This window comes from Empidonax traillii, unplaced genomic scaffold (genome assembly GCF_003031625.1).
Source record: "Empidonax traillii isolate 1590-97213 ecotype Southwest subspecies unplaced genomic scaffold, ASM303162v1 scaffold240:size1935192, whole genome shotgun sequence".
NCBI lineage: Eukaryota > Metazoa > Chordata > Aves > Passeriformes > Tyrannidae > Empidonax > Empidonax traillii.
The window spans coordinates 1,419,652-1,434,541 of NW_020955433.1; the positions used below are offsets into that span (position 1 = coordinate 1,419,652).

Here is a 14,890-nt window from a genome sequence, read left to right on the forward strand (position 1 = left end):
TCTTTCCAAAAAGCAGATGCTATTTGTGACTAGTGAAGAGCATTTTTTCCTCTCTTCCTCCTCCTTTAAAAAAAAAAAAAAAAAAGTAGTTGCAACCTACATTTAAAAATTTAGATTGTGTCATTATTTCATTTTAGATTTTTCATGCTATTTCTCAAAAAGCTAATTGATTCTAGATGTACTACAAACATGCACTTTAAACCACACCTGTTAGCACTTGGCCTATAGTGACAAGTCAAGGTTCTGTGCTGTTATAAAAATATAAAACTTACCTGAATCATTTCAGCTTTACTCCCCTGAAATGAATTTACATTTGGATTTTTCAATTATCAAAGGTAACTTCAAAACCTTGCCTCTGCCACATTTTTCACTTTGAGGGGAGAAGATTTAGGGATACAAGACTGAAATGAAGTAACTGCCACGTCTAACTGTAATTATACACTTGAATGCCAAACTGCATGGACTTTGATACCCTTTGTTCAGTTTACACCAAATTAAATTCTTAGTAAAGTCTGTATACTTAGTTTTGAGAGCACTAAAATGAGAAGGCTGAATATATTTAAACTGCAGTAAGTAATGTTAATCTGAAAAGCAATTATAGCAACTCCTTCCAAATGAAATACTTGTACTTGCCATAGAAACGGCTGTGTGTGTTACCTCAGCGAGCAACTAGAAATTATCAGTCCATTAACTTGTTCCACTTTATAACTGAGAGTTCCATTCACTTGAGCTGGTCACTTTTCTATAATAGCAGCTTTATCAACTCGCAGAAGCAGATCTGAATCCCCACCATGCAATGAAATTTCATGTTCTGGTTTAGTTGCCTGAAGTTACCTGCATGACAGGACCATTCAGTAATGCCCAATGAAAAATTACAAAACAGGAAAAAAATTAACTTAAAGCAACCCAGGCAAGTATAAATGTGCTCCTTTTTTTCCAGCTCCAGCTCAGGCAGCTCAACTTACTGAGCCACTCAGGACACAATGCTGCATTTCAAACAAAATCAACTAGCGCAGAAAAAAAAAATCTAAACACACAAATCCTCTTTTACATTTTAAACTAATCCAGCAGAATAACTGTGTCAAGACTAGTTGCTCTAGCAGCTCAATAAGAATATCTGAAAGGGAGAAAAAATATTTCCAGCAAGGAGAATAGGAACAGGCAGAGGAAAGCAGCAACATCTCGAGCTATAGCTTGCAGAGCTGCTACAGAGACTAAACCGAAATGAATTTACTTCATGTTCTGCCATGTTTGAGATACAGGCTGACAAGTCATTCTAAAGTAATCACTCTATCTTCTGATAACTTTTTTTAGTCAAAATTACCACATTTATTTCTCAACATGGGTGGTCCTAGTTTGCGCAGAGAGGGAAAAAAAAAAGACCACTTCTTAAAGAATAAGATTATATTTTACTTCAACCACACCTCTGGTTTATATTTACTCAACTATTCAGGTGAATATCATATATTTATTATACTTATACAACACTCCTCTCATCACTTCAGACAACAGCACATTTACCATTATATGACCCTTATGTTGAACTGTTGGTATTCCCAAACTTAACCAAATTAATTTTAATAGGACTCACTCCTAAAAACCTTTTACAGTGTCCTCTGCAACACTACTCCCTCCTTCTTCCAAGGATTACTGTCAGAACCTACTCATTCCTAAAGCACATTTCAAGTCAAACTTCCTTAAGATTTAACTACGTATTCTCAATTACCCGTCATTAAACACTTTTGATAAAAGCTAGTATGTAGAGTACTATTTATTCTCTTCATGCATTTTCCATAAGTATGTACAATGCAAGTATTGCCCAGGGAGTACCAGTGATATTTTATTCCCCCACGAAACCTTTCAGTTAAGACACGCTTATTCACTGACAACCTGGAGCTCATTTGAACCAGCATTTGGATGTGGGGACTATTTTTTATTTTGCCCAGCAGTACTAGCACTTCACTAATATTTTTTTCTGAGTTTTTTGGGCTTGGTTTGTTTGTTTGTTTCCCCATCCCAATATTCTCTACATTAAAGAGTAAATATTCAGCAAAAGTTTTCCAGTAACCTACAGACCTCCTCAATTCCTACGACTTCAGTTTTTCTACCTTTATAAATAACTCAGCCTACCACTAGAACAAGGCTTTTCTTGCTTTAAAAAAGTTTATTTTCCAATATTCAAGCAATCAAGGCCATTGCTATGTATACATAATTACATGATGTATATGAAAGATTACGTGTTCACTACAAGAGAGGTCACAATTCCTGCCAAATAACCACCTGTGATGAAACCAGGTGAGGTTCAACAAATCACAATAGCAGGTCATCTTCTACAAACAAAGCTCAAGGTTCCATACTTCTTTAAACAGTCAGAGTGTTACTTTGACAAGTACAACGAACACCTGGATTTTTCCCAATCCCCTAAGACTCTACTATCAGCAAAAGAAGGCTCTTTTTTTTCCCTTCTTACCTGACAGGATAACTTCCTTTTATCTTTGGCCACCATAAAACTAAATACTTATTTAGATTAAATTTGTTCTAATAAAAACAAAAGTAGTTATTCTAGAATTACAAAGAGCAACAATTCTTGCTTTGTTCTTTTGCCTTGAAAAAAAAATCAGCTTGTTCACAAGCTATTAAGAAACAAAACAATGCAAGAATCCAAATCAGTCCATTCTTATAAAAACCAGTTACTTTGCCAACACTTTTCAAGAAAGTTGTATCCCACACAGTTATACAGAAGACCTGAAAGTAATTCAAGCACGAACAGGAAGAAAGTTTGAAATTAAACTGAAAAGTAGGTTGAAGCAATTAGCTACCAAACTTCTACTGTCTACTTGATGCCAAAAGGTTCTTTCAAACACATTGCCATGGACAGAGCCCCCTGAGAATGAGATTCTAACTTCTGATCCAAGTCCAAGCAGCACGTTCTTGATATAAGTTTTCAGCTGCATAACAGTAAAAATAAGAACAAATCCCTACAAAATTCCTTAGGATCTTTTCTGTCTATATTTCTATATTTCTCTTCTTCTATAGCATATTTATCTCAAACAATAGCTGTATCAATACCACTTAAACACACTCAGCTTGACAGTTCTGCTGAAAAAACAATATAGATGAAGTATAAACAAAATTCAAACATTAGTCTCAAGGTCATAAAGGCATTGTTTTAAAATACACTATTAAGTCAACCCTGTGTGTACTTAACACTCTTATCAAAAGAGTAACCTTGAGCCCCTGGTTTTCAGGGATTTCACTAATAACCTTGACTAGTGTTCCCATGGTATCCCTATGCAGAAAAACTTGATTACACAACTCTGAATTGCATAATGAACCTAAATATGTACTCTTTATTCCCGAGGAATCTGATCATTTACCTCTGGGATCAATGCTTTAAAAATTCTTTCAATTAGGAAAGAATTGTTGGCCAAACTCTCAAAGGAAACAAAACTTTGTGTAAAAGGATAAATAAGCTAAAAAACATGTTCAGGTTACTTTGGAAAACTGAGTTCATCTGAATACATGACACAGTACAGCTAAATGCCAGGTCAAATATCTAGAACAAGTAAAATAAAGACAATATGTATTAGAGACAGTGATTCTGAAGAGAGCCCAAGGAGGAAAAATGTGTAAAAAAAGCCCAGCAGAGCCACACTTCTAATGTAATACTGCAACAAACAATCCCTTTTCATTTTAAAAATACACAGTATGATTATAGGGAGGCCGTGTTGATGTTCAGCAACACGCTTACAAAAAGAAGGTATAGGGCCAGGTATATCGTACATCCAGGTATAGGGCCTACTCTTCCAAATAAAGTAAAATAAAACTCAAAGAGGGGTATCACAGAAGGACTACTGGAATTCTATCACTCAAAAAACACATTTCAACAAAACAGATTTGGATACAAGTCTGTTAACTTTATCACAGTTTCTTCAGGCCATATTGTGGCTAGTGAAAAACTCTAATCCAGGAGACAAATAAAGAAACCTGACAGTTATAGCTTCAGCTGAATTCTGACTAGATGCAGGATGCACATCCAACCACTGCAGCAAACAACAAAATGATAAGTAAATACAAAACCTTACATAAGTTTAAAAGTAAAATGCAAAACCCAACAACTGTTGCAGTCACCAACACAGCAGGCAGAGATTAAAGACATGGAAAGTCATATACCAAGTAAAATAAAAACCCATGTTTTCAAACTTATTTATGGTGTGCTAGTGAGTTTCACTGTATTAAAATTCTTCCTTCTTTCCCTAAATCTGTGGAATTGTCTTAAGCAAAGAAGCACTATCTCATTAAATTATATGCCTATTTAAATCAATTTAAGCCACTATCCAACATCACCTCAGTTTTACCCTGTGCCTGACTTTACAGTACTTGAGGCTAAACCTTGGAAGTGCTTTTGGTTAGGTTTTATGATCAAACAGCCAAACAATCCATCCCACCTGTAACATAATCCACCCCAGTACAGGCAAACACATAATGATACATTTCTTCTATTACCTGTCTCTGAAATATAAACAACAGGATCTCGCTTCAGAACTTTACCAGGTTTCGAAGTAGCTGCTTTTTTCTCAGGTGTCTTCTTGGATTTTTTCACTGACTGCACCTCCTCTTCTGAATCTGTATTTTGACCAGAACATAAATGTAGATTTCCTCCACACACACAGAGGCTTTAAGTAATAGATCACATAACAATTAACATGTGTTCACACGCATTCAGCAGAGTGACAAAGATTCCATATTCCTGCCAAAGGTCAGAGCACAGCTTCATTTTTCATCCATCATATAAATGACAATGAAAATTTGGTCAGAACTCAGTCTTGACAGTGGTTTTTTGTTTACATAACAAGAAATATTTTGTTATTTATTCCAAGAACAGCTATGCCTGTATAAAAACCTCTCTGAAAAGGAATGCGAAGGTCAAGAGTACCACAGCAGTTTACTTCAAAACAAAAAACCAAACAAACACAAAACCAAACCAAAATAAAAAATCCAAACCCACAAAAAATACTATATTATGCTGGTGTGTTCCATGAAACTGTAAATTTGTAACTATGAAACTTATATTTACTAGATTTTTTTTTTTAATAAAGACACTCAAGTTTGCTTTTAAAACAATCTCCTATATTATATTCATGCAACGCACAGAAATGTAAAGTTATAGAATATGATCACCCTAACAGAAAACCTAAAACTCTCCAAAATGTACAAACAATTTCATAACAGTAAAAAAGTTATGAAGTTTTGATAAAATTTACTATCTGAATTTCTTTTTTTGTGGGGTTTTGGGGGGGGGGTTGGATTTTGGTTTTTTTAACAGGTATTTTGTTAAAAGTTATTTTGCATTGTATATTACATGCATGACACACACTAAACTCCTATTTATCAAACATTTATCCATCAATATTGACTGCAAAAAATGTTTTTAATTGCATCTATTCAATAATAATAATAAAAAAACCACAAAAACTTTTAGATGCACCATTTATCTGATCAACCTTGAATGCTGATGCAAGAGATACAAAGGAACATTCAGAAACAACTGTGAACACTACCTGAATCATAGATCACTCTCCTCTTCTTTTTCGTACGTATTTGTTTGTAATCATCATCACTGGGTGAATTGTTCACCTAAGAGTAACAGTCCATTAGTTCATCAGTAAAGAGATCCTTCCAGCTTTTACTCAGCTACACAATTAAATTTATGAGTTTCAAACAAATTCTAACAAATTATTTGTTTTCCAATATCACATTCACAAACAGTCTTCTGCTAAGTCATGGGTGGGAGGGGGAAAGGTGCAGGGCAGAGGAAATAAGGAAGAAACTGCAGCAATAAAGTTAAACATGCTCCAAGCAAACCATGGATGTTTAGAATAAATATTCTTTAGACACACCTCAGAGAACAATATACCCAATGGAAAGCAAGAAAGAAAAAAGCATGCACAACATTTGAAGCTACACTGAGTTCCTGCTCAGAGCCCTTGTTGCTGCAGGTTCTCCTCTCACCCCTTGAGCACTGCAGCCGCTGCCAGGGATTGCACCAGTGCTCAAGGCAGGCAGCACCAGAGAGAACTGAATTGTCTCAAGGAATTTTTTTTTTTAAACATTGCTAAAGGTTTAGATATTGAGAAAAATCACAAGCTGCACAGGTATATGTTTGTTTTGTAATCACACATAGCTGTAAACGCTTTTATTTATCTAGAATTGTATTTTTAGAGTAACTCGTCATCTACATTAAGTCCTAATGTGAAATCTTAAATTCTTGATATAATTGGAGAATTGCACAGTAGAATTAAGAGATCACAGAAGATAACTGCTATGTCCTTTAGCTCCATTTAATGGTCCTTTATTTTCACATTGAAACAATTAAAACATACAGTCAGAATATTTTTAAGTTAACATCTTATTTCCAGACTGTTATACTTCACAACAAACACTCCGTCCTATTAGACATCATTCCATTTCAAGTGATTTTAGAGCTATCTTTAGCCACTCATTTCTTTTTTATACAGCTCAGATGATGAACACGTGAAGTGGTCTGACACCAGAACCCAACCTGGTTTTAACCTATTATTTTAAAGACTGTAGTCTTTGCAAAGGGTTTATAGAAGTGATGCCAATGCAGACAGACAATATTAACATTTCCCCCACAGGTGTGAGAACGCCTGGTTAAAAAAACTGGTCAGAAAGCACCTCCACCACAGACTTTTACTCCACTTGGAAGCAAGGCACCTATGTGATATGCCAACATCTACTGTGCATAAGCTTCAACTTAATTAAACCAAAAATTAGGTAAGCAGAGCTACCTAGAAAACTGTGGGTAATAATTAAAATAATTTCAAATACATCAGATTGTTCCTACACTAGCACCTAATCACAACAACTTCGACCTGCCTTTGGCCTACAAATCAAATTTTTTTAAATTAGCAATTTTCTTCACTCCCTACAAAGTTTTACTGCTAGAAATTAATATTAAGTGGTAGTTTCCTCCCCTGCCTATAAAAACAACTGACATATAGTCTGTTATTTTAGTATATGAGAAGAATTATGACTTAAATGACTTAAAATTACGACAAAGCATTATGACTTCTAATGCTAGATACACAATCAATCCTGTATCACAGAGAAACCAAACACTTCATAAATAAGAAAAGCAAAACTAACCTTAGTCTCCTTTTCCCTTTTCTTCCCATTTGAGGGTCCTTCGCCATTTTTAATTTTTGCACTCTTCGTCACAGTCTCACACTGTTGTTGCTTTCCAGGAGGTACAACATTAAAGAATTTCCGGATATCCTAGCAAAAGGGAAAACATTTATAAATTTTTAAATACATAGCTCTTCACACTACAAAACAGCAATGCACTGAAATCACTCTTTCAGCAGCTTCATTACAATATATATTGATTTTGAAATTCTGTTTATGATTCAAAAAACAAAGCCCAGCTATTTAAACGTAGCTGCTCAGACACTCAAACCACCTTTCTCATCTTCAAATCATGAAAAAATTTCTTTCTTCTTTAGTTAGTCATCTTCACAAACAAACACTGCAAGACAAACTTCCACTAGCAATGAAATACAGTGACTTAAGACAGATACTTAATTAGAATTCTTCTTTTTTCCAATTAGTTATCACAAACCTAGACCAAAGTACTTCTACAGTTAAAACAATCAACACAGCTATGAAGTAGTGTCCAATGTAAAAGGACAGTGAACTACTGGGACATACTGCATTCTCCACCTTCTCATAAATTTAAGACAGTAACTTGCATTTCACTAAAAAATTAGTCAGCTAAAACCAGGTAAAAATCAAACAGAGAAACAATTTAATACCAAGAGTTCCAAAAGGTCTATTTTGTAACATTATTTTAGTACCTGACCACAATAGAGCCATAACAAGCTTTCTAAGTGTGTAAAATCAACAGCTGAAGCTTCAGCTTTAGAAAAGAACTATTGTATAGACAAAATCGAATCTGACTTCTGTAAAAAAAAAAAAAAAAAACAGTGGTTTACATTTATTAAAATGAAACTGAGAAAACAGGTACCTGGTTGGTATCACTACCTCCAGAGTTAGCAGCCATTTTAGGGAAATAAAGTGCCTCCTGTGGCCTAAATAATACAGAGAAGGTAAAGGATGTGGCTCAGGACTACATTGTACCCAGCTGAGAGCTATTCTCCATCATGGAGTTCATCTGGCAATTTGTTACTCTCACGGGTAACCACAAGGAAAGTAATACATTCTTAAGAAATCTGCACCAAGTCTGACTGATAATAAGGGATCATTCAAGCTCCTTTTCTCTCACCAGTCAGACCTCTGGCAGCTTGGATTTACGGCTTAAAATCAATGGAATGTGTAATTTGAAAGCAAAATATGGGACATGTATAGATTTTAGTATACTCAGCTTAAAACAATTTTCTGGAATCAGAAATGTTTTTTTCCTGTAAAAATTTAGGTTCTTTATGTTATAGCTGCATATAATAACATAGATTCAGCAAGCAGACAATGGTAGACTGGAAAACATTCTTCCTAAAGTGTGACTTCATACATTTCCACCCATGGAATTCATGCCTTGAGGCACAGATTTTCAACACTCTACAATTTTACATGTACTCCTACAATATAAATGCATTACTATACAAACTGTGAAATTCTGCCCATTGATACCTTTAGCTAACAAGTTTGAAGACAGTATCTATTTAAAAAGTCTCCAAGTAGATTCGTGGACTTGATCACTCAATTACACTCATTATTACTGACTTCTTTTTAGGCTTAAAATAACATAGGCCAAAAAAACCCCAAGCCTCATTAGAACTTTTATGTAGTAAAGTAATTTAAATACTTACTACAACCTTGCAAAATAAAGTGACTTTAAAGTTTTGGGGGTTTTTTATAGTTGTTACATTAAAGCTTAAAATATTTGGAGAATTAATTTTAGATCAATTATAAGGCTCTACTCTTTGTATGGCTTTAACTAAAAACTGTCAAATAGTAACTGAGCTGCTCTGCAAACTTACAAACCTCTACCAACCTCTGTGCTATCTGGAAATTCTTATGTGAGGGAACATGAATACATCCTAAAATCAGAGGCTTCAAGTTCAAGCTAATTCACTTCACAAGTGGTAGCAGGAAATATGAGTTACATTGGTTAGCCCAACTTAGCACCACCTGTCTGGTTTAAATTATTTCTAAAGCCCATCAGTAGGCTTCTACAGAGGTTTTTTATCAAGATTTATTTATCATTCTTTTTCCTCTATCTTCATCTTGAGTTTTGAATTCCAGTTCTGGAATCAGTTTTTAAAATGCACATAATTCTGGCAGAAGATTTGCAGCACCTTTTGGTGTTTTGAGAAGATGCAATAATATTAGAATTTTTTAATAGACTTATGCAAGGTTTATGAAATGCAGACTTCATTAACTACACAGTAATTTAGCCCAAAGCTACAAAGGAAAACTGACACCTATGCACAGTCTTCAGAGTTATAAATTCACCAATCTTCAGCTATCCTGCTCTTTAGATGAAAAGGGAACTTTGTTAGCCACTGCTGATATAACAAACAGTGAATACAGAATTGCCTGGGAGAAAAGTATGCCACACTGCAACAATAAAGTTACCCTTCAGTGAAGCTTTTATCCAAGAATCATGAAACAGATTTCATGCCATTTATTAAGAGATGCCAGATAAATTCTTAATTCATTGCATAACTACAGAAATAAGCAATGTAAGTATCTATCATATAGGCTTAGATCCCAGATAGGATCACTTGCTTCACTTCTGTCTTTATTTAACATACTCTGACTGACCTTCTCAGTGGTATACAATGCCATGCATATACATGAGATCACCTGGTAAAAAAACTGTGTGTGTTTAGCTTTTATCTATGCTCATTCAAATGAGAAAAGCCATCTACCAAAAGAACCATCAAGTTTCCTTCCAGGATACTGCCCCCCCCCCCAAAAAAAAAAAAAACACAGCAGTGTGCCTTGTGTATCCTGGAGAAACCCACCAGCATGGCTGTTCCAGGTGGTCCCCCTGCCCATAATACTAAAATTTAAGAGGCAAGGCTATATTGGTGTCTCCCTAGGTGTGCTTCAGCAGCAGCAACAAGACATGTAGTTTTGAACTGTTCCACTCAAGTAGGAGGTGTAACTAAGGCTTTCTGATGACTCTTGCTTAGTTAGGGGGTAACTGGTGCACAGCATCTGAACAGCCTAAAAAGCTGGTTCCTGCACAGCTTTTTAGCAATTGTATGACCTCAGTAACGGCTGTGCCATCTAGTCCTTGCCAGTTCTGAATACTACTTCAAATCCTCTATCTTATGCAATAACAAGAGACCATAGCAATTAATCACATCAGGTTGCAAGTTTCTTTTGAAAGATTTGTATCTGTCTGTTTTGCTGAGGAGAATAACACAAGCAGAAACTGAAATCTACTTGTTAGGTGGTACAGAGACTGGTTACTTCAAAGACAGCGTTTTTACAAGGCTAGTACTCACTAAGGCATAATATTTTCCAAAATACCATCATATAATTCAGTCTGTACCTCAAGATACAAGATAGAACACTGAATTTCACTAACCTAGCTCACTGACTGCAACAGAAAGTATATGCACCTTATTCCAGGTATTTGGAGCACCTCCATGAGGGCCTTCATCAAAAGAACTCGTATTTATTTAGTCTGCCTATTTCAGTGCAAGTTTTGCCCCAACATCACCTGTGACATTTGGTGCTTCCAGAACAATTGCCGCAGATGAAATCAAATTTATAGTTTCACTTCAGTGAAATCAGTAATACTTGCTTGGGTAACTATACTTAATTAATATTTACTGATAGGGGCAACTGCAGCACAGGTTCTATATGGCATTTTTCAACCAGTGTCACAGGTCTAAGTACACAACAGCTCCAGCTCCAGCCCTGTAAGTGTCCCTCTCAGCTACAGAAAACTCAACTAGCCCCTACTCCCAGCCACTCATTCCATCAGGTGTACCAGTATAGCTCTCTCTGCTCGGAAACTGGGTCAGGCCACTAATCTGGTGAAAAAATAAATCCCTTCTAAGACAAATCAGTTCACTGTGTAACTCTACACACATCAGTTCAGCACAGCTGAGAAGATGCAGCAGAACCATGCTGACAGGGGCTACATGCATTTGGCAATACATGAAAAAAGTTTGCAAAGGTGTGACACTGAATTGCAATACACTTGTGCTGCTGCTGCACAAGCAGAACAGGCTACACCATTACTAACATCACTGCATTTTTGCCTCTACTTCTGCAGCTGCAGCAGTGATGGTTGTACAGCCTCTTTGCTTCAGCACTGAAAAGGGAACGGGCTGAGGCAACTCATACTGTCCTCAAAATTAGGGTTGTCTTCCTCCTTTCTAGGAAAGCGCCAGATATTGCAAGATGTGTGACATTCAGAAGATGACACAGAGAGAGAAAGCCTTTGTCCCAGAAAGGTGGGAAAGGAGGAAGCAAGTCTTCTAATAAGATCAGTTTTCTAAAAAGATGTTAGCAGGGAAACAGGAGAAGCAGATTTGTCCTCATACATAAATTTAAAGCCATCAGCCAAACTACGAAAATATCAGACATTACTACTTTCAGTGCTAGTAGACCTCTGTCATTACTGTAGAAGAGTCAGACTGTATCACCCCTCATTGCAGAGCATTAGGTTTAAGCTATAAACAAGTTTAAACTCTCTGGAGTCCAAAATCAAAGCTGAACTTTAATTGGCTTTGGATGGCACCTGTAGTTAAGCCAGTAAAAGGTGTGCAGAGAGGCTCCACCTGAGTAGAAGCAAACTTATCTGAGCCAGAGATGAAGAGGGGATACCATCTTAATAGTGGCTGCTTAAGGGAGCAGCACTTTGGAAAGCAAACAAACACGTTTATGTTTATATTTACAATCTCTTTACAGCCTAGGATCGCATCCTTATTTATAAACAGCTGTCTACTTCCAGACTTTGAAATTCTTTTCTCCCCATTCGAACTGTTTTTCTGCAAATACTGCGCACCCTCAAGCTCGGCAGCAGAAACGCCTTCGCGTGTGCCCCTGCTGGAATTAAAGGAAGAGTTAACACTCCTGCAGACCGCGTTTGGTGAGCTCAGCTCGTCCGCATTCCTTCCCCGGACCAGCCCGCGGTCCCCGCCTAACTCCCCACCCGATTCCGGGAGCGACGAGCCGGAGAGGCTCAGCCGCTTCCCGCTCCGGGCAGGGCCATTTCCTCGGCCAGGGGTTCCATGGCACGCCGTTCCTGGCGGGCGCGGGGCTCGGTGGCCGCGGGCGGGAGCGCGGCGGGAGCAGGCGGGGCCGGTGTGTGCCCCCCCGGGGCCGGTGTGTGCCCCGCGGCCGCTCCGCCGCCCGTAGGGCTCGCTCAGCCCGCGCCGGACCCCACTGGCCGCGCCGCCGCCGCCCGGGCCCTGCGCGCCGCCCCCTGCCCATGCAGAGCTCACGGCGGGGAGACCCGCGGGCAGTCCCTCACCATGCTGGCGGCGGTGCCCGCGCCTAGCGGGACGCTCCCGGTTCCATGCTCCCGCCTTCGCGCCAACTCCCGCGGCCCGGCGCGCCGCGCTGCCGTCACGGCCGCGACGGGCGGGGCGGGCATGGGGGCAGCCCCGGGCGGGGGCCGGTCCGTGGCCGTGCCCCCCGCCGGAGCGCCCTGCCGGCCCGCCCTCGGCATTCCCCGCCTCCCCATCCTCCGTGCGGGCCCCGGGGGCTCGTGCCCGCGGCGGGGGTTTAACCGCTCCCTCCCGGCACGAACGGGGCTCCCTCAGCATGGTGGGCGTGGAGCTGCTGCGGCCCGCTGGGAACGGCCCGGCCTCGGTCCCCTCCGGCAGAGCCGGAGACCTGACAGTCCGAACTTTTGGTTAAAAACACATAAGAAAGCAGTGCCAGCCTCCATGAGATTCGGCACTTTCTAGGGCACTGAGGCAAATGAAGCGTCCAAAATAGGCGTACAGCCAATAACAGCTGTGCAGGCGCCACCAGCCAGGCCTGGATCGGCGCAGCACAGAAAAGCATTTCCTTGTCGTAAACGTGAGATGGTCCCTTCCGTCCGGGTTGTGCCGGGAGCACACCCGGTTGTGTCAGGTGTGATTCCTCTACGGAATTTTCTCCCACATGTTGAGGCTTGGGAGAGCCTTGAGACTGCATCTGAGGAGGCCAAGGGAAACCACGGAGTTACACTCTGTCTTCTCCCACTGACTCTTTAATTTTTTAATTAATCTTTAATGAAATCTTGTCTACTTTTCTAATTAATGTTTAATGAAATCTTGTATGTTTCCTTCCATTTTGTTTTCTCTACTTACTGAACACTTGCAGGGAATAAACTTGGTCAAACCAAATAAAAATGGTACCACTATCAAGAATTACTTGTCTGATGTTTAGATTCTGCAAACCTAATAAAATTGCTAATTATTGTTAGACTTGAAGAAGAATGGGGAAGGCAAACAGAATTTGTGGTGCTACAAATACTGCCAGTGATTTAGGAGGCCACTCAAAAAAAACCCAAAAAACCCCCAAACAACAAACAAAAAAAGAGTACAAGCTCAATTTGTACTTATACTGCAATTTCCAATTCTATGACTTGTGCACACTCTCTGTTCCCGTCTTTATTCTTCCTTTTCATTCTTCCAAGAACAAGAGACTGTCTACTTGGTAGGATGGTCTAATTCCAACAAAAATAACTACACTGAGATAAAAGTCAATTATACTTATTACTATTCCCATTTAATTATTTAAATTGGACTCTAAGTAATCGTAGGATCCTATTTGTACAGAAATTGCTACTGTTCTATTATGAACACACATGGTTAGGTGGACTCATATTTTCAGCATTAGCATAGCTTGTGAGTTTGGATTTCTGCATAAGAAATATGACAAACTGAGCAACTGAATGCAAACCCATAGCACAGGCTGTGCTTTTCAGCCTGCTTTACAAGTTATTCCATAAGCACTCAACGTAATGGCTATGCAAACATAACTGCTATTGCTTTAGAAAAACATCTCCAGTGATAAGTTTGTATTTACATATTTAATTCTCATTATGTAATTTTTAAAGCCGTGCATATTCCTGATACCAGAACTAAAGAGTAGTTAAAGTGGCTGACATTTGTAAGAGCCAGACAAACTGTTCAAACAATGCCAAAAGAGTTATTGCAGGTGGTTATCTCTATTTGTAGTTGATAAAGCTACCTAGAGTAACATCCAGCAGAGCAGTATCTGCCTGTGGGCTTGTGACATGTTCATGTTTCTTGGAAGGCAAGAGTTTAACTCTTCATGAAGAGATCAGACTGAAGACCTGGAATGTCTATAATTCACTTCTGGGTATAGTGGGGAGACAGGAGACCTCTGTTTCTATGTGCCTGACCACAGAACCACTGGAAGTGGGAAAAACCTTGCTCTGCCACAGGAAACAAAACTGAATGTCCATTGTATTCTTATGTGCTTTGCAAGATAAAATCAAGGCAATATCCCTTTTGAGTCTATTAATTGATCCTGGGTCATGTTTTAAAGGCATATTATCCAACTGAAAGCACAGCTCTTTAAGAAGTAGCTCAATATCACCGCTCTATTTACACTCTATTGCCCTAAAGAAATACAGTATGATAATGCTCAGATGATTAGGGAGACACAACAAAAATATTTTTTCCTGAAATTTCAGGCTAAATCCTGGGGCTTTTTTTGTGGAATTAACAGACATTAAAATACTCATTTACTAGATTGTAGCCTCTATTTTGAAGGAATCCCATAGGGAATATTTTGCTTACTAGAGTCTCTAGTAAAGAAAATCAAATTTTTCTGACAGTGTAGAAAAAGGAATTAGCATTTTGATGCAGATGAAAATTCCAGAAATTCTTTGTAATTCTGTGGTCTAGTTTCTATTTACGTTAGG

The 14,890-nt window shown here is 38.6% G+C and overlaps 1 protein-coding gene across 1 annotated transcript in view; it reads right to left on the bottom strand.

Moving 5' to 3' along the window:
* RFC1 (replication factor C subunit 1) overlaps nt 1-12,616 on the bottom strand; it is a 33,843-nt gene extending 21,227 nt beyond the window's left edge. Inside the window, exons 1-4 of the mRNA XM_027888560.1 lie at nt 12,479-12,616; nt 7,171-7,299; nt 5,562-5,637; nt 4,507-4,626 (exon numbers count right to left, since the gene is read on the bottom strand). Of these exons, the coding sequence (XP_027744361.1) occupies nt 4,507-4,626; nt 5,562-5,637; nt 7,171-7,299; nt 12,479-12,601 (448 nt within the window). The 5' untranslated portion in view covers nt 12,602-12,616. The remainder of the gene's footprint in view (nt 1-4,506; nt 4,627-5,561; nt 5,638-7,170; nt 7,300-12,478) is intronic.
* Between the last annotated feature and the right edge of the window lie 2,274 nt (nt 12,617-14,890).